The sequence below is a fragment of the Mus pahari genome, chromosome 20 (genome assembly GCF_900095145.1).
Source record: "Mus pahari chromosome 20, PAHARI_EIJ_v1.1, whole genome shotgun sequence".
Taxonomy (NCBI): Eukaryota; Metazoa; Chordata; class Mammalia; order Rodentia; family Muridae; genus Mus; species Mus pahari.
This window is the reverse complement of record NC_034609.1, coordinates 48,015,078-48,034,906: the sequence shown is the minus strand read 5'-3', so window position 1 is coordinate 48,034,906 and position 19,829 is coordinate 48,015,078. Positions and strand designations below refer to the sequence as shown.

General features: G+C 50.2%; 1 protein-coding gene across 1 annotated transcript in view; it reads left to right on the top strand.

Moving 5' to 3' along the window:
- The window catches only part of Egln1 (egl-9 family hypoxia inducible factor 1), a 36,828-nt gene extending 17,005 nt beyond the window's left edge, over positions 1-19,823 (top strand). Inside the window, exons 3-6 of the mRNA XM_021220237.2 lie at positions 13,678-13,797; positions 15,299-15,435; positions 17,787-17,854; positions 18,859-19,823. Coding sequence (XP_021075896.1) covers positions 13,678-13,797; positions 15,299-15,435; positions 17,787-17,854; positions 18,859-18,914 — 381 coding nt within the window. The 3' untranslated portion in view covers positions 18,915-19,823. The remainder of the gene's footprint in view (positions 1-13,677; positions 13,798-15,298; positions 15,436-17,786; positions 17,855-18,858) is intronic.
- The last annotated feature ends 6 nt before the right edge of the window (positions 19,824-19,829 follow it).

Below are 19,829 nucleotides of genomic sequence, written 5' to 3'. Positions count from 1 at the left end.
CAAGTTCAGCTGTGTGGGATCTAATGCCCTCCTCTGGCCTCTGTGGGCAACTTCACTCAAGTGCACAAACCCACACAGACACATTAAATATAGACAATAAGACAAACAAACCAAAGATGTCAGAGAAACAGTCCTAACAGAAAGAGATTTGAAAAGCTGTTTCACAGAAGGGGATAAACAGCTGTGGCGGAGGGTGTTAAAAGATCCTCAGATGACAGAGAATGTGGCTTGCTCAGCCTCGAGCCTGCTCAGCATGAACGAAGCTGGGAGTTCAATCCCTAGCAGCTCATAAACAGGTATGGTGTTACACACCTGTAATTCTAGCATGTTGGAGTTGGAGGCAGGAGGACCAGGAATTTGGCACCATGTGGGCTTCATAAAGTCCTCTCTCTCATCTGACTGGTTGTTAGGGAAGCAGAAACCACGGCAAGAGGCCTGCACGCAGGCACCATGCACCAGGATGAAGGCTCAGGGCAACAGGGATGTGGAGCTGATGGCCCTACAGAAGGTTGCCGCACGTGTTCATTGCTTAGAGGAATACAAAATGGCACTGACGCTTTAGAAAAACAGACTGGCTGTGTCTCAGAGAGTGAAATATAAACCCATGATGTGAGCCGGGAATTCCATTGCTGAGTGGCAGCAAAGAGAAGTGAGAACTGGCCCATGAGGTCGTGGGGGTTTCAGTCATCCTTGCCCACAACGGCATGGCCGTTTCATTGATTCTCACCCATGTGGGCACAGGCACTTCTCATTCACCACTGCACAAAATAGAAGGCAGCCCAAGTGTCTACCTTCTGCAAGTAGATAAGCTGAGGCAGAGGGATGACGTCTCAGTAAAAGGACGCCTTGTCCTTGATAAAGCAGCGTGGTACTCCCCGAACAGTTTAGAGAGGTCACACTGCGGGGGGGGGAGTTGGTGGGGGGCTGCTGAGATCCAGTGCTGTCAGGGTAGTTCAGCACGCATGCATGTTTGCATGCCCGTGCACGTGGACCTCAGGGCTCAACCTCAGCCGTCTTGGTCACCCTCCATCGCTTTCTGAGACGGAGTCTCCCATTGGCTCAGAGCTCACTGGTTCTGCTGGAGTAGCTAGTCAGTAGATGTCAGAGCTTCACCTGTCTTTGCCTCTTTAGTGCTTGGATGGTGGGCTGACAGCCAGGCTTTCTCGTGGGTGCTGGGGACCCAAAATCGGATCTAGCATTACCCTTGTGCAGCGAGCACTTTCTCCCTGGCCCCTTTCTGAAATCATTTTTTAGCGAGGTCCCATTGAAATGTCATTTGAGCCGAGACAGGCACACTTCTCAAGGAAAAATACCCAGCAGGTGCTGAAGGAGTTCACTCGTGTGTGGATGTGGTTGCTTGAACGGATCACTCCCTCAGTCACGGGCTGCGTCGGGTAGCGTGGGCTGCACAGGCAGAGTGGTGACTGTCAGCTCCTGAGGCCGTGAATGTTGAGATCCCTCCAGTGAGTCTGAGACTGAAGCTGGCAAGGCGACTCGGCAGGTGAACCTGCTTGTCCCTCAAGCCTGATGACCTGAGTTTCATCCCTGGGACCACATAAGACGGGAAGAGAACTAACCCCTCAGAGCTGTTTTCACCTACACACAGTCAGTCTCAGTCTCTCTCTCTCTCTCTCTCTCTCTCTCTCTCTCTCTCTCTCTCTCTCTCTCTCTCTCTCTTTCTCTTTCTCTCTCCCTGGGGATTATCACATACTCAGCTGAAAGTCTACCGTATTTGGTTTCTGCCTCAGGCACCCAGAATGCTTAGTACCTCTTCTGAGCACCTCCCCTAGCCAGTAAGTTTGCAAAGAAGAAAGACTTTTTAATCCCCCAAACCACTGGCACCATGTTCTTCACCACACTGAGCCCCATTTTAATACATGGGCTTTCCCCGGGGTGTCTGCAGTATGAACGCTGTCTACCTTTATTTACTCGGTTCCTTACACTTCCTGATGTGAGCCTTCCTTAAGGTGCTGTTAGGAGACAGGTCCGCCTTCCTCTGTCCAGCCCTCTGTACAATGCCAGTGAGTCTCCTGCCTCAGCGTCTCATTAATGCTTTGATGACCCCCATGACTGATTATCAGGAGAGTAAGTGTGCAAAGCACATACCTTCCTTCCCCTCTGCCTTCTCTCCTGTCCGTTCACAGTATTCGGGAACGGAACAGCCTTGGCTTTCTGTAATCTCTTGGTTGGTCTTTCTCTGTCACTTACCTCTCTTCTCAGCAGTTCGGAGGACACACCGGTGCAGTGTCAGCCTCCCTGTCTTATATATCATATAGTGATGTGTCAAGAAGACTGGTGGCGGGAGAGATGGCTCACTGCCCAAGAGCAATGCTTGTTCTTTCGAAGAGCCCAGGATAGAACCCCAGCAACCTCTAAGGTGGCTCCCGACCACCTGAATTCTAGTTCCAGGGCATCTGATGCCCTCCTTTGGCCTTCACGGGTACCAGGACAGTATATGACTCATGGGCATGCAGGCCAAACACCCAAACACATGAAATAAACAAATGTCTTGTCAAAGAAATAAAATAAAATAACAAACCAGAAGACCTGGGGTTCCTTGGGGAGGACTTGGGTCTGAGCTCTAGATAGCACCCATCTGCTCCAGATCCAGTTTTCAGTCTGGAAGGTTCCCTTTATTACAAGATTATGAAGGTGATCAGAGATGACAGGGTCTGAGCCTTGATGGCTTCTGAGTTCATTGCGGCACAGATGCAGTCAGCTCACTGGCCAGTGGTGATCATTAACATTGATTATTAACTTGACTGGCTCTAGAGTCACCTAAGGGACAAACCCCTGGACAGGCCCATGAGGGAATGTCTAGTTTGGGTTAACTGAGACTGGACAGTGAATCCTGAGTGTGGGTAGCACCATCCCATGGGCTGGGGTCTTGGACTGAGAATATAAGTGAGCTGAGCACCAGCAGCCACCTCCCTCTGCTTCCTGACTGTGGACACGGTGTGGCCAGCTGCCTTGGTTGGGCTCCTGTCACCATGCTTTGCCTGTATGGCAGATTCTACATTCAGGCTGCTAGCCAAAGCCTTTCCTTATTTAAGTTGGTTTTCTTAGGCATTTTGTCACAGCAGCAAGAAAAGTAAGATTCTGCCAATCAAATGGGACCCTAGGGCCAGCCTCACACAGCAAGCCAGCAGCAGCAGGCAGGATTTGGTTTGGACCAGTGCATGAAGTCTGTTCTTCCCATCTTCAAGTCCACTGATCTTCCTTTTCCTCATTGCAGTGGTGGGTATTGAACCCAGGACCTAGCATCAGTTGCCAGGTGCTCTAGCACTGAGCTTCTTCCCCAGTCCACTGCTATTTTGTTTTTAAGGCAGGGTTTCTCCGTATAGCCCTGGCTGTTCTGGAACTCACTCTGTAGACCAAGCTGGCCTCGAACTCAGAGATCCACCTGCCTCTGCCTCCCAAGGGCTGGGATTAAAACATGCACCACCTCCACCCAGCTTACTGTTGGTTCCTAATTCCACTTATCTAGTCGTTTCCTTCTTGCTCCACCGGGACAGAGCCAAGCTACCATTGAACATAGTCAGTGCCCTGCTGGCATCTTAGGTTTTCCCGTCATAGGAGAACCTGCTGACTGTTGTGTTCTGTGTTGTAGCTCATGGTGGAGAGAGAGAGACATCCTCCCAGTCACTGTACCTCAGTCCTGACTCATTTGGGCTCTTGTCACTGACCCTGCTTCCTCTCTGCGTTCCCCACCACACCAAACTTCCTATAGCCTTCTTTGGACATTTGCACTTCCAGCAGCCTCCCAGGCATGCGTGTGCTCAGGCTCGGGACTCCCTTAACCGACTGTTTCCCAAACACTGCACCCAGACACCCCAGAGCTCTGGCAAACTCCTAGAGCGTATGTTTGCATTCCAAGCCGATACCATCATTATGTTGGGCAGGTGGCCATGAACCTCTGGGTCATGTCATGTCTTTGTGAAGCTGGGTTTTCAGGGCTCATAAAGATGCATAGCCAGTACGGCCCAACAGTCCATGTGGGACAGGAATCCAGGCTGCCAGTTCCAGTCTGACACCAAGCTTGAAGCACCCAATAGGCATATGTTGTTAAAACTTAAGACTCATTCAGCACTTACTAGGGGATCACTGCTGGCTATTTACTTTGGCCTGGACATTGTAGGTTTTAGCCAAGTAAGTCTGGGGACGGTAGAATAGACTCGCCTTCACAGAAGCCTGCCTGCGGAGCCTATGTAGAGCTGCAAAGCTTATGGCCGGAAGGGCAGTACAAGATTTATTTTAAAGTAGATAACGTGTGTCTGTTTTACGTTCAGGAAGGAAGTCACTGATGAAGAGGCAGTTACTGAAGGTCACACGAAGGAGGTCATGACATGGGCTTCGAGGAGCAGGGCTCTGAGGAGAGACAGGGTGCGATGAGACTGCTTCTCAGTGCTGCCCGCCCACCAGCCAGCGGCAGGGCTTTATTGGAGGAAATGCAAAAACCACAGGCCACCATCAACCCTGACTCAGGACACACGTGTTAAACAAGGGTCTCTGGTGATGAACGTGCAGCTAAAGTCTCTGCCGTCCTGGGGGGGTGGGGTCCACAGCCTTCTGTGGAGAGAATAACTTCATGCCATGTGCCCTCTGCCGTGGGCTGAGATGGTGGCAGGAGAGAGAGAGAGTGATAAGGGGTTTGAGGGAACTGTTCTGAGGAACCAAGAGGATAAGAGTGGCCAAGAAGGTCTGCAGGGGCAGGGGCAGGGGCAGAGTCAAGCACACTGAGTTGTAGCCATGCATGCAGTCATAACCCCTGCTGGTGCCAAGCAGCCTGGGGGCAGTTGCTGCAAAGATAGGGCTCCTCTAAAAGAGTGTGCTTGCTGGGTGAGGATGAGGAAAGGTCAGCTAGCATTCATCTGTCACAGGTGCGGGGAGAAAGGGAGGCACAAGGAGGTGAGATACAGGGAAGGGGTGAGGAGGGGGTTCCCCTGAAGCTGGTGGAAAGAAAGGCTACACTTATGGGTGGGAGCAATTGGTTCCTGGTTTACTTCTGTCTTAGTTAGGGTTTTACTGCTATGAACAGACACCGTGACCAAGGCAACTCTTAAAAGGACAACATTTAATCGGGGATGGCTTACAGGTTCAGAGGTTCAGTCCATTATCATCAAGGCGGGAGCATGGCAGCATCCAGGCAGGCATGGTGCTGGAAGAGCTGAGAGTTCTACATCTTCATCTGAAGGCTGCTAGTGGAAGACTGGCTTCCAGGCAGCTAGGATAAGGGTGTGAAAGCACACACCCACAGTGACACACCCACTCCAACAAGGCCACACCTCTGAGTAGTGCCACTCCCTGGGCCGAGCATATACAAACCATCACACTATACATTCAGGGAGGTACATTCTTTGCTACTAGACTGCAGTAGGATGTTGGGATTGTCAGGTTTTCCAGGGTTCTAGTGTCAAGAGCAGAGGTCTGGTCCCACAGCTAGCACTTTCTACGGAGAGACCCTAGGAGGAGGCCTGGGAGATTAGGAGATGCTGGATTTGAAGTTGGAAAATGGGGTGGGGGATAGGGGGTTGGTAGGGGGGTAGGGTGGAGAGATGGCTCAGAGGTTAAGAATACTGACCACTCTTCCAGAGATCCTGAGTTCAATTCCCAGCAACTACATGGTGGCTCACAACCATCTGTAATGGGATCTGATGCCCCTCTTCTGGTGTGTCTGAAGAGAGCAATAGTGGATTCATATGCATTAAATAAATAAATAAGTCTTTGAAGTTGGAAAGCAATCTGTTGCTGTACATGGCGTTGACACCACTGGAAGTGAGATTTGGCACCTCGGAGGCCAAGATTGAGGATTGCTCAGGGATCGGCAGCCGCTCCTCCGTGCATCGCGGTCAGGCAGAGGCTGAGCAGCCAGTACACATTGGCACATCCTCCAGGCTGCCTCTGGGGCCTTGTCAAGTCAGGTTACAGATGAGGAAATGCCTCGGCAAATGCCCACAGTCACGTAGCTGCTAATTGGCAGAACCAGGATTAGGAACAAGAGCCAGGTCCTTTAAGCTGGGCTGCTCTGTTCTGAGTCACCTGCTCTTGGGTGCTGACTGAGACCAGGGTGTGAAGTGTTGTTAAATGGAGGAGGCCAGAGCCCAACGCTTAGACTTTCAAACTGGCTTCTGCAATCCTGAAGGAAATTGACCAATAACCTGGCTGTTGTTACTGGCAGAGAGCTTTGAGCCTCTCTGGTTCTGTTCTGTGACATCAGGGTAGCCTCAGTGGTCTTAAAGCGATACCCAGGAGCTAGGGGAAGAGACAAGCATGTCTCTGCCAATGACCTTGGCAGAAATCCTAGTCTTCGGTCAGCAAGGTGGCTCAGCAGGTGACGGTGCTTGCCATGTAAGCCCGGTGACCTGTGTTCAATCCAAACACTCCACAGAGTTGCCCTCTGACCTGTAGTGACACACAGGATCACCCCCGCACACACACATACACACATACATATAATAATAAATTGAAGTTTTAAAGGGTCTATTTAGGTATGTATATAAATTACAGTTGTGAAATAGCAATGAAATAGTTTTATGGTTGGGGGAGGGGTCACCACAAAATGAGGAACTGAATTAAAGGCACTAGGAAGGCTGAGGGCCACTGTTGTAGCCCATCTCCCAATATCTAAACCCCAAATTTTGAAGGTAGTTTAAATTAGCATTTTTGGGTTTTGAGACAAGGTTTCACTCTGTAGCCCAGGCTGACCTGGAACTTATTGTTGTAACCCAGGCTGGTTCAGGACTCCTGAGTGCTATATTTATAGGCATGTTAAAATGTTTCCACTTTATGCTTTAACCCTATAAACGGCCTTTAGCTTTATAAACGGCCTTGCACGTCTTTATTTCTGACAGTCTTTGGGTCTGTGGAATTCTAGTTGGATTGTTTCATTTTCAGTTTATCTCTAGGGACCGTGAAATGTCTCTGATTTTGTTTGACTTCTGTGATAATAGTTGCAAAACCATACCCAGTGTTTACATAATACCTTTGAAGGAAAAAAAAAAAAAAAGCTCGGTCCTATTTCGGGCATTTTCTTATCAGGGCGAGCTTTTCTGAGGCTGCCCTGTTGTTAGAACTGAGTAAAAGAGATAACACCCAGGCTGTGCTCAGCCGGGCAGCAGCAGCAGGGCGATCGATGCCAGACTGGGCGGGCAGGTGATTCAGGCCCCCGCCACATGGGGGCAGACAGCAGACATTGGGCACTGTGTCCTCCTCCTCCTCCTGCTGCCCGGCAGCCGTGCCCAGCTGGGCGCAGCCATCTTCTTCCTCTCATTTGAGAAATAAACGTTTATATTATGCTAGGCATGTCCTTAGCCTCAGAGTTGCCTGACCATGAAGGCACACAGAACCAGGCCAGGTTGGCTCACCACCTGGCCAGGTGTCTCGGCTGTGTGGCTTCAGGTTGGCTTGCTGTTCTAGCCACGCCTCCACAGAACAGGCTCTTACCCAGTCACTGTGAGGATCGAGTGGGCCTGGCCCTGGCAAGACCTCTCAGATATTATTATGATGATGAATGCCTACCTGGCTCCCATGCCCGCTCCCCTCAGGGCAGGTCAGTGAAGAAAGCACCGAGGATGGAGACCGACTCCTCAGAGGCCCTGCAGCTGTTAGGTGCAGCTGCTGTCCCTGTGGTCTTTGCACCAGGCACAGTGACTAGCACTTCACATGGGCTGGTTTGCTCACGTGCCTGGAGGGCAGTTTGCCACTGTTTGCACTTTACAGGCAGGGGCAGTTAGGTACAGAGGGGACAAGTAATCAGTCCAAAATGACCCGGCCAGCGAGGACTGGTGCAGAATGTCTCAGGTGCAGGCTCTGGCAGACCCTCTGTTCCTAATTGTCTTTCCATTCACACTCCCTTCCTGGCACGCACACACACTTTAAATAATTGTACATAGCTAACCGTGGTCCTGTGGTGTGTCCGACCTGGTCTCGGAGCCTGTCTTAGCGGCCCTTCCCCGATGTCCTGTGCTGTGTCCTTCTCCGCTTTAAAAACTCTTAACATTTCTTTTTATTTTTATTTTATGCATATGAATGTTTTGCCTGAGTGTATGTCCCATGCACACTATATGTGCGTAGTGTTCAAGGAGACCAGAAGAGGGTGTTAGGTCCCCTGGATTTAAGGATGGCTGTGAGCTGCCATGTGGGTGTACAGAACTGAACCCAGGTTCTGCAATAGCAACAAGTGCTCTTTAAGATGTATGTATTTATTTTATACGAGTGCACTGTGGCTGTCTTCAGGCACACCAGAAGAGGGCATCGGATCCCATTACAGATGGTTGTGAGCCATTGTGTGGTTGCTGGGATTTAAACTCGGGACCTCTGGAAGAGAGTCAGTGCTCTTAACCACTGAGCCCCCTATCTCTTGGCCCTCATTTCCTTTTTTTTGTTTTTTTTTTTCGAAACAGGGTTTCTCTGTATAGCCCTGGCTGTCCTGGAACTCACTTTGTAGACCAGGCTGGCCTCAAACTCTGAAATCCGCCTGCCTCTGCCTCCCAAGTGCTGGGATTAAAGGCGTGCGCCACCACCGCCCGGTGGCCCTCATTTCCTATTCCTTTATGCATTAGATACTCAATGCCACTTTGTCATCATTCTCCCGGAATGGTGGAATGGTCCAGAGTGTGCTCCGGGAAACGGGTGCAGCCGTCAGGCCTGGCCTCCACCTGGTTGTGTCTGTAGAGCCATCACTACTTCATATTACATAGCCATTTAGCCACTGTGTGAAGCCAGAGGCCTAGGTCTTGCTTGCCTTCGTCTTGCTTGCTAGGTTTCATTTTTGTGGTTGGAAGGGTGGAGCTGGGGATGTAGTAGTTGGAGCACTTGTCAAGGACTCAGGGATCTCTGCCTTCAATCCCCAGCATCACATGAAACCCTGGTGATGCATGCTTACAACTTCAGCAATGGGGAGATGCAGATGGGGCAGGGGGGCAGGCATCTGAGCCGCCTCTGGCTAACCAGTGACTTTGAGACGAGTCTGGGGTAACTAAGACCCTATCTCAAAAGCAAAGAAAACGCAAAGAGGTGCTTACTGTGCCAGACTGCCTGCTCCCCCTTTACAGCTGGCTTTCGGTTTTGTTGTTGTTGTTGTTGTTGTTGTTGTTTGTTTTTGTTTTTTGGTTTTTCGAGACAGGGTTTCTCTGTGTAGCCCTGACTGTCCTGGAACTCACTCTGTAGACCAGGCTGGCCTCGAACTCAGAAATTCACCTGCCTCTGCCTCCCAAGTTACAGCTGGCTTTCAAAATGAGGGCTGATCCCTCTAGGAGCTCTGGGATTAAATGAAGAAAGCAGTGTAGGTCTTTTTTGTTTGTTTTGTTTTGTTGTTGTTGTTGTTGTTTCGAGACAGGGTTTCTCTGTGTAGCCCTGGCTGTCCTGGAACTTAATTTGTAGACCAGGCTGGCCTTGAACTCAGAAATCTGCCTGCCTCTGCCTCCCGAGTGCTGGGATTAAAGGCGTTTTTGTTTTGTTTTGTTGTTGTTTGTTTGTTTGTTTGTTTTTGTTTTGCCATGTAAAAAGCAGAATCTAAACCAGATGTAGTGACATATACATGTAATCCTAATACTTGAAAGACTGAAGCAGGGGGATTGGTAGGAAAGTTAAATCGGAGAGTTCCTTTACTGGTGTGGCTTATTGAAAGATAGGGCATGCTCTGTTCCTCCAGGCTGACAGATCCTGGGTGTGGGCTCTGTAAAGAAGGAAGCCTGGATTTAATTTGTGCAGATTGTATTTCACTGTCTAGTAGCCACACGAGTAAGCGGTTTTTCAGGTTCTCTAGATCATGTGATTGGTTCTTCCTCTGTTATTAATTTGTTTACAGCTTAGTCATTAGTCATTCTTGTCCTTGGCCCCCAATTCTTAATCATACCCCATCGGTCACTCTGGTGAACCCTGGCTCTTGTCACCCTGAAGAACTTCGATGAATTTCCTGTGCTGATGGGATATCCAGATGTGGTGTTGTGTAGCAACAGCAGCACATGCAACACTGCCCACAGACACGACACTCCCTGCTGTTGGTCAGGCAATCAGGGTGGAGGAGCTATTGGTCTTCACAGTCTTTGGGGCTATGGAGATTAAACCTGGGCTAACCGAAAAGCGTGGCCCCCAAACCACAGATGGCTCCAAAGAAAGAGGATGAGGGCCCCAGAGCATTGCTTTGGACATAGTGGGAATGAGGGGCCAAGAGACATGGAAGGCTGCTGGCCGTGCTCTGAGTCACCAGCGAGGTGAGGCCTTAGGAAACTTTATTTATTCCTCCCTGCGATCGAGCGCTGTGTACAGCCACTTGGAGTGTGTACTTAATGTTCTTACAGATATGCAGGAGTTAGTGCCAAACGGAACCACAGCACACTGGGTGAAACGAGTCTGCAGACCTAGTTAGTATGTGCTTCCGTGTGTGCATGTGTGTGTGTATGGTCCATACCGAGAGCCCCTCAGGTGGATCCCACACAGAAGGAGCTTGACTATGACGACATCCTGGGCTAACACAGGGAGACTGTTTGATAAAGAGCAAGAGAAGTTTGCTCACAAGCAAGCCAGCACAGCTGCAGGTTTGACTGTGAGGACCAGATGGAGGTGTGCTTGACCTTAGTGGAGTGACGGCTGCAGCCCCTCTTGAGTGCATCTGCTACATGCTGGAGACAGGCGCTTGGACGGGGTGAACTGTCAGCCGCCAACCTTTTCCTCTCATTTATAGTGGGAATACTTTCATAGCCTGTCGAGTAGTTTTAGTTTTCCTAGTATCACACAACCTGTTTCCAAGTAATTTACTCCCAAAATAAGGGAGTGGGAGTGGACAAAGGTGAGCTACTGGGTTCAGCTTCACACTGAAGCTGTCCAGGGTCTGAAGTGAACACACCTTGGGCTCCTGTGACAGCTGGCCGGCCTCTTCCTTCCTTTCAGTCCCTGGGTGAGAAGAAACAGCTTCATGGTGTTTCTCTCATGAGAAGGTCCTCCATCTTGTGTGTTTGCATCGCTTACCTCCTCTGGGGTTTTCCCCCTTGGGAGTGGGGACATCAGAGTTGCTGTCTGCAGCGTTAGGTCAGGGACAGGACACTGATGGAATCACTGGGGACTCACACTGTTCACTCTTCCGGCTTTTTGTTTGTTTGCCAGGTTTGTTTAGGACTTGGTGTAGCTTTCCATAGTTGTGGCCGTGGCCTGCTGCCTGTCCTAGAGCTGGCGCAGGCAAGGTGGTTGAGGTAGCAGGCCGACTGCCGCCGTCCCGTTATCTCAGGGACTGGAAAGCTAACTGATGTAATTAAATGGACTCACTCTATTGAATTGAAATCGAAACCTCCTTTAAAGCTGTCCCGTCCATACTCAGTCCCCTGTGTGGTCCATCCTCCCCTCTTCGCATCCCTTACCCAGCTTCTTGAGAGAGCAGAGTTGGGTCCCCACTCAGGAAGCCCTGCCTGGGTTCCTGTCACTCTGCTCTCTCTCTTAGAGACTGTATTGCCCTTCGGTGCTGTACTCCAGCCTTGCTTCAGGGACCAGATTCTCTGTGTTCACCCGGGGTCTCTGAGGACACTAGTCTTTCCGGCCTTGGTTTCCTTGACAGGTGGACGAAGATGAGAGAGATGATAAGGCCTCGCACCTGGTGTGTGGGATGCCCTTGCTTACGGTGCACTTGGCAGGTGGTGATGTCAGGTCTCCACAGTCCTTGCCATGCAGGGGTGGCTCTCACGGCGTTAGTGAGCGTGCTCCTGTTACTTCTGGCCCTTGTTTCTGTTCTGTTTGAGGCGGTGCCTCTCTCTACCCAGGCCGGCCTGTAATTATCTGACTCTCCCGCCTCTGTCTCCCGAGTACCACACAGCTGACTTTTTGTGACATTCAGAGTAGTATCCACAGTCCTGTGTTTCTTGATCCTCGCCCTGGCTTTTTGGGCTCCTCTTGCTCTAGCACAGTATCCCAGCCTTCTGTCCTCCTGTGTGAGGCCCCCAATTTACTTTGTTTGTTTTGCTACAGACAGGATTTGTCTGTAGATCAGGCTGGCCTTGAACTCAGAGATCATCCATCTGCCTCAGGTGCTGGGATTAAAGGTGTGCACCACCTCCTGGCTCCACCTTACCTTTTGAAATGAGATCACACCAGGAGACAGTTCAGTCTTTAGGTTACTCCTAACCCCACTCTTTGATTCACATTCTGTTAACCCCAGGTGGCAGGATCTTGCTGTAAGTGTCCATGAGTAAGTGTCCATGGGTGCCAGTGTTGTCTGTGTCTTTAGCAGCTGGTGACAGACCCCTTTGCTGAGCAGTCTGGACCCCCCCCTTCCCCTCCCCTGCCGTTTTGTCATCTCTAAACACTAACACTGTTTACAAACAAACAGGGTTTGGGAAGTCCCTCCTGAGTCAGGAAAAATGGAGATGTAACAGAACGTTCCTGGGTCATCCCGCCCAAGATGGGGAGCAGGAGGGCAGGGCATCTAGGGAGGTGTGGTATTGGTGTTTAAGGATTCAGGCTTAATACATCTCCCAGTCTCTAAGAGATGACTGACTGAATGAATGACCAGTGACTGCATTCTAAGATTAGCCTTTGTCACATACCTAAATCTCATAGTAGAAGACTTTTGAAAACATGAGGTAACCAACCATTCCTGGGGAGTCGTCCCAACACCTTCTCCCTTACCAGTGGATAAAAATCCCCCACCCCAACCCCGCCCAGATCTGAGCCACGGGAAGACAGTGGCTGATGCACGTCACAGTGGCACTGCAGCTTACAGACCTGCTCAGTATGCTCCTTCTCAGGACTTCTCCACCTTTGGCATCTCTGCTTGCCTCTTTTCTGACTGTGGGGTGCATTTTGGTCAAAAAAAAAAGATACCCAAGTCACACTTTAAAGTCGCACATTTGTTCCCTTGAAGGGTTGACAAAAGGAAGAATGCAGATACCAAGGGGAAAGAAGCTAGTACTTGTCACATAGCTAAGTCTCATCGTAAAGGACTTGGTGTCTGTCTGGTAGCTTCCTTCGATCCCTCCACGTGAGCACAGGAGTGGCGTGAGCTGAGGCCTGACAGCACCGTTTCCTCCCCGCTGCAGGGTTTCTGGCGTTAGCTGATCACACGCAGATACCCAGAGCACATGGGTACTCGGCGCCTCTGTGGGTACAGTCCCCTCGGTATACCATGCTGACGAGTCTGAGCTGAGCCTTGATAAGCTGAGCAGAACACGCTTTCCTTTTCAGAGGGCTGATTCTCCGTCGAGTCTGAGTTTCTTTTCTTCACTGACATGACGTGGGAGGGGATTTGTAGTTGGCCATCCATATGTTCAGCCAGTGCTGTTCAGAGTGGGGCAGCACCAGGTAGTTCATTCCCCAGGTTTTGGTTCCAAGTCCAGCTCAGAAGACAACTCCACCAAGCAGTTCACAGAGTGTGCAGCGGTCAGGACAGTGAAGCCTAGAAACTCTCCTAACTACTGTTATTTAAAGCAGGGGCCAATGGCTTGTGACAACACAGGGTCTCCGCCATTCAGACCCCTGATCCTCCATGTTGGCTCATTCCGTTGCTGCAAAGCTGCCGCTGAGCTAGGTTCTCCCGACCTGGGGTTGCTCACTGACCTACGTCGTGTTCTTTATCATGGCATAGGTTGGTTTTACCTCTCCTTACCACAGAATGGGATCTTACAACAGTCACTCTTGGGTGTGAGTCAGAGTTCCCCATGCTCACTCATGGACCGTTATCTTGTTTTCCAGGCCATGGTTGCTTGTTACCCAGGCAACGGAACAGGCTATGTCCGTCACGTTGATAACCCAAATGGAGATGGAAGATGTGTGACATGTATATATTATCTAAATAAAGACTGGGACGCCAAGGTATGCAACTGAATACAGTAGGGATGTTTTTTCTTAAAGCTGTGTTTTTTTCCCTCATGGATATCTGTAGTCCTTTCTCGAGTCTGCTTCCGTCTGGATACTCAGAGTGGACTTTTGTGACATGATACCTATAATGCTGTGCTTGAAAACAAGCACTGATATGAACACGTCGCGGCATGCCTTGTGCAGTATGCACCTATGGGTGGTGCTGTGGTGTAAGAGGGCCCGGTGGAACACGCCAGGAATCCCTGTGCCTGGGAGGTGGAGGCAGGAGATTCCAGAGTTCAAGGCCGCCCAGTTCAGGGAAGGTTTCCAGCTTGAGATGAGTGTCAGCCAGCTAGATCCCCTTAAGCAGCAGGGTGAGGAGAAGGAGGCTGTGGTTGTCTTCCCAGTCTGTCTCTAAGTGTTTGCAAGGTACCTTGGGATTCAGTGATCTCAGAAGCAAAGCCATATCCCTACTGGCTGACATTAGTCTACTGTCTAACTCTGAGTTCTAGGTCAGGCTCAGGGCAAGGCATTAAACTGCCCTTCCAATTTGAGTCCACCTGCTCAGGAGCAGCAGTGTATTGGGCTTGCTGGTACACACCTATGACCTCAGCATTTGTGAGGGTCAGAGGTTAAGGTCGGTCAACCTTGGCTACATGGGAAATCCGAGGCCAGCCTGGGTTATTTGAGACCTTTTGTCTCAAAGTGACTAAATATCTCTAGATTGGTGATTTTGGTCTAGTGTTTTTCCTCATAGTCGGAAACACAAGGGCCAGGTTTACATGCATGTCCCCCACTCCTCATTTAGGGTCCCTGTGATATTCAGTGGACTCTGTGTACTGTCTGTGATGTGTATCCAGTCCCCGCAGAGAGCTGGGGTCGAGGTACATGGGTGGGATGGATGGAGCTGAGCTCACATCAGCTATGATTAGAGCCAGGCTACACGGAGATGGCTGGGTACAGAATGGGTTAGGACGGGACATGACTCAGCAGGCTAGGGTAAATGCCACCAAGCCTGAGGATCTAAGTTCAATCCCTGGGGCTCACCAACTCCCAAACGTTCGTTGTGCCCCTCCCTCCCAGCTTCCTTACGTAATGAGTGTAGATTAAAAAAACAGAGACCACCAGCTCACCTGCTTGGTAAGCATCTGTTCAAAGTTTAAAGCACCGCGGTTGTTTTTCTGATAGATAGTACATTACCAGGTAAGTTACTGGGCCAATCTGGCTTCATGCCTTCCTTAGTATGACTAGAAATACTCACTGGTTTTCAAACCTTGCAAATAGGGTTGGAAATTGTGCATATTTTGCAAGTGTTACAACAAAAAGGGATTTTCCCATGCATCCGTCTGCCCTGTACATGAAGTCTCAGCTCACCGTCACACCTTGCTAGTTAAAACTTAACTGCATCTACAGATAATCCAGTTAAGCATTTTGAGTCCTTTAACTCTGCCTACTGCCAATTTAACCTGGTACCATTCTTGGTGGCTTATACTGACGCACTCTGCTCTTTTCCCAGGTAAGTGGAGGTATTCTTCGAATTTTTCCAGAAGGCAAAGCCCAGTTTGCTGACATTGAACCCAAATTTGATAGACTGCTGTTTTTCTGGTCTGACCGGCGTAACCCTCATGAAGTACAGCCAGCATATGCCACAAGGTAGTGTTCTGCTCACGGGAACTTGGTTGACAGCGTGACAGGGCAGGGCGCGTTCGAAGGGTGACCCCGAAGTCTCTCTGGAGCAGCTGCCTGCTGTCCAGGCCCTCCCTCAGTGTAATGGTCCTCTAAACCTGAGTGATCATGAGTATTTGCACTCGCTCCTGAGAATGTCAGTCTGCAATAAGCTGCCCTTTGCCTAAGATAGAATAGGACTGGACCTCCCCAACTCTGCTGCTCCCAATCCCACCCCACCCCTACCCCCGGCATGGTGCACCTGTTATCACTGCCCACTCTAAGATTCTGTGGGTGTCTTCAGAGCGCTCTTAGAAAACTAGTAAAGGGGGCTGGAGAGATGGCTCAGAGGTTAAGAGCACTGTCTGCTCTTCCAGAGGTCCTGAGTTCAATCCCCAGTAACCACATGGTGGCTCACAACCATCTGTAATGAGGTCTGGTGCCCTCTTCTGGCTTGCAGAACAGGAGGCAAAACACTGTATGCATAATAAATAAGTAAATCTTAAGGAAGAGAAAAAAAGAAAGAAAGCAAGCTAGAAAAGGAAAAGGGCAGTTTTTCAAAAGTAATTCAGAGATCAGAAGTGGGGAGAAAAGGAATTGTCGGATGGGGTGGTGGCCATGTGTGGTGCATGCTGGGAAGACAGATCGGAATCACTCTCCACATCTGTGGCCACGTGTGGTGCGTGCCCGACATCGCAGCACTAGAACTGCCGCAAGTTCATCGCCAGCGCAGGCTACACACTAAACGCCAGGCCATGCGATAGCAGCACAAAGCGATCTATCTGGTTTTTCTTCGTGTCTCTTTCATTGGACTTTAAGGTTTAGATTCTAAACTGACTGAGCATGTTAATCCATACATTCTCGTGAGTGTGGTGGTTGTTGTTTGTTGTTGTTGTTTTTCCATGTAGCATAAGTTAATGAAAAGATCCAGAAGACTCTGAAAGCACGGGTGTGAAGCACAGGCTTGCAGTGAGCGGGCCTGTTTTTATCAGGGGAAGTGGCAGTGTTTTTTTTTTCCCCTCTGGCTTAGAAGCAGCCAATTGCTGGTGAGATGGAGCCTCCCCAGTGTTAGGGTACAGTGGCCAAGGTTGGTGGCCATGGATGAGGTCCTGGAGCCTGCCTGGCATCTGTCCTCTTCCTGCTTCTGACCCGTGTGGCTTCCATCACTGATTCACAGTGGGTGGCAGCTGCCTGGTGGAGCCTGAAGTCTTAGGGACCCTGACAGGAAACCTGGGAACCAGGCACGGCACACGCAGTGAGGCCACAGGTGCAGTCAGGAGAGGGGCCACCGGGCCAGAGAACAAAGGCCAGAGTCCAGGTGGGCCTGTATAGCCCGGGAGAGAGGAGGCCATCAAGTCTGCGGCTGTGAGGAAGGCAGCTCAGGGAAGTAGCAGAGCCTTCTTGTGAGGACTCAGGGCTCTGGGAAGCGCTGCTCAGATAGCAGGCCTTGGATTGGCAGTGGACCGGCAGCCTGGGACACGGGCAAGAGCTGTTCAGAACTACCTGTATAACCCTGTTCCCTGAAAAAGACCATGGTAGGAACGGGTGCAGCCTGGGCAGAGCGAGTCAGCTGCTGGCTAGCGTTAGGACACATCACTGCAGTTAGACACATGCACTGCGGTGCCTGCCACTGGCTCTGCTCTGTATCTGAGTCTTCAAGCAAGGTGCTGTGATTGCGTAGCCGATTACTCGGGTTGTTGCTTTTCCCATGAACTTTGGCCTGGATCCACAGATTCTGTCCCAGTGATGGCTCTCCTGAGGGACCAGTGGCCTGAGGCATATGCTCACAAACACAGCGTCTGTTCCTGTGCTCCACTGTTTACAACAAGGGCTGGCTGCCACATGCTGTTAGTTCTGGAGTCAGATGCAGTGAGACACACTTCTGTTGTGCCATGAAGTCACCTGCTTTTAGCTCTGAACAGACCTGTCACACCACATTTATTTGTGGGATAAAGTAGTTCAGTTAGATGAGGTCTTTTGGGAAAAGGTCAGCCAAACCCAGCACCAAAACACAGTGACTTTTTGGGAAGGAATCCTAGAAGTTTGCGAGTGTTGCTTAACTCTTCCTCAGTGACTCAGAGTCAAAGATGGTAGATTACTGGCCTATGTTCCTTTGTCCCAGTCACTGTTCCTCCTGGGTACTTGTCCTTCCTTTATCTGTTGCTGACCATGCAGGCTGGGTGGGCATGGAGAGAGGCTATGAGCCTCCCTTGGCTGCTGTAGCTCATCTGTGGGATGGACAGGACCCGCTTGCCGGTTAACACCTTCATGTATTATAGATTGTCAGGAACACTTTCTTCCCAGGGACCATTCTGATCCTGTCTTAAATTTCCTTCTAGGTACGCAATAACTGTTTGGTATTTTGATGCAGATGAGCGAGCGAGAGCTAAAGTAAAATATCTAACAGGTAAACGCAGCTGGGCGTGGCTGGAAAGGTCGGGGATGGTATCTTCCAAAAGCCACAGTCCAGGAATGTTTCTGCCAGATTCCTGAAGTCCCTATTTTAAACAGGATTTCTCTAGTTAGCCTTCATTCTTACCTGCTGAAATTGCCCAGTGCTTAGCGGTTTGACACACGTCTGAGTTAGTTAACTCGAGCATGGGCAGAGCTTTTCTGCGATGCCACCCTGAAGCCTGAAGCTCCTGTGCTCTTCAGGGTCCCTGGTCCCCCTCCCCTTGTCTTTCAGATAGATGAATATCTCTTCCTTTCACAACATCCACTCTAAAGAATGTGTGGCGGGCTGGAGAGATGGCTCAGTTATTAAGAGCATTGACTGCTCTTCGAGAGGTCCTGTGTTCAATTCCCAGCAACTATGTGGTAGCTCAAAACCATCTGTAATGGAATGTGGTGCCGTCTGTCATGCAGGCCTACATGCACATTGAGCATTCGTATCCATAAATAAATTTTAAAATCTTTAAAAAGAAAAAAAAAGAATGTGTGGCCATAAGGAAAGTCTGTACAGAAGAGTGACCAGGTCAGCAGTCAGGCGTGCGGATTCCCAGGCGCCAGCTCTGTGTGTAGGCCATGGACTTGTCGTGCACCTGTATGTCCTGGGACCCGAAGCATACCCAGTAGTCACAGGACCCACTCCCTGGGTTGGCTGGACTCAGAGCTGTGGTTTATGAACTTTCATTGGCTCAGTACTTCATTGGTTCAGTACTTCTCAGTACTCGGGTGGCTTTAAATTAAAGATGTCATTGTTTGTGATGAGATGCCTGTGCTTGTCACAGTGGCAGTGGGAACAGCTAGCGGGGTGGACCTGGCAGGCTGCTGGAGACGTGCCCGGCACTGTCACGGACTCTCTGGTGCTTCATGAGTGGGGTCCAGTCTCAGCAGCGCCAGTGCTTTATGATTGGGGTGCGGTCTCAGAGGCGCCTGTGCTTTATGAGTGAATGCCTCTTTTTCTTGCAGGTGAGAAAGGTGTGAGGGTTGAACTCAAGCCCAATTCAGTCAGCAAAGATGTCTAGCAGGGCCTTGGGTCCGGCCGTACCCACGTCACCTACAGCCTCTCAGTTGCCTTCTGTGGACTCGTGGACAGGATGGACAGAGAGACANCCGCCTGGTATTTCAGCTGGGAGCCAGGCGACTTCGCCGGGTGTCCTCCAACAGAGGGCTCCATCTGCTGGGACTGTACTGTGGGGTCAGNTCCAGATCTGTGGCTTGCTCTTGGCTGCTGACCGAAGAGGANACGCTNTCGGAGGAGAGTAGCTTTTCCATCTGGACACGAAACAAGGGCCCTTTGTAGGATTTTCTTCAGTCTTCTATTTTGCCAGACCTGTCACCTAACTGAGTTCATTTCATCTCTTTTTTATATCAAGTTTTGAATTCGGGGAATTTTTGTATTAGGTACAATTTATCAAAACTGAATTAAGAAAAAAAAATTTACAGTATTATTCTCAAAATAACATCAATCTATTTTTGTAAACCTCTTCGTGCTATTAAATTTTGCCCTCAAGGCCTCCTGCGATGATTGTTACCAGTGGATGATGATTTGTTGCTTCTGCCTGAAAGTAAAGGACGGGCGCTGTGTCCCAGCTCGAGTGCACAAGGTTTTTCTTGGCCCGTCTCTCAGTGATTCCAACTCGTAAAGGTCACTGCTCTTGCACTTCGACCTAACAGTAGATGGTTGCCACTGGCACTCCACTAACTCATAGGAGATGGAATAAGCCACAGGGAGAGGGCTTGTCTCTTCAGTTGATTTTTTAAAGCTAAGTGACAGGCACTAAATGAACTCGGGCTCCCCCTCCGCTTCGGGTTCCCAAGACAAAGGGCTTTCTTCTGCGGCAGGTCTAGCCTGCCACAGCTGTGTCCCACTGCCGCAGGTTTCCTTGTGGCTTCTTTGTCGTTTTGACTGTGCTTCCAGACCCTTCCAGGTCAGGGCC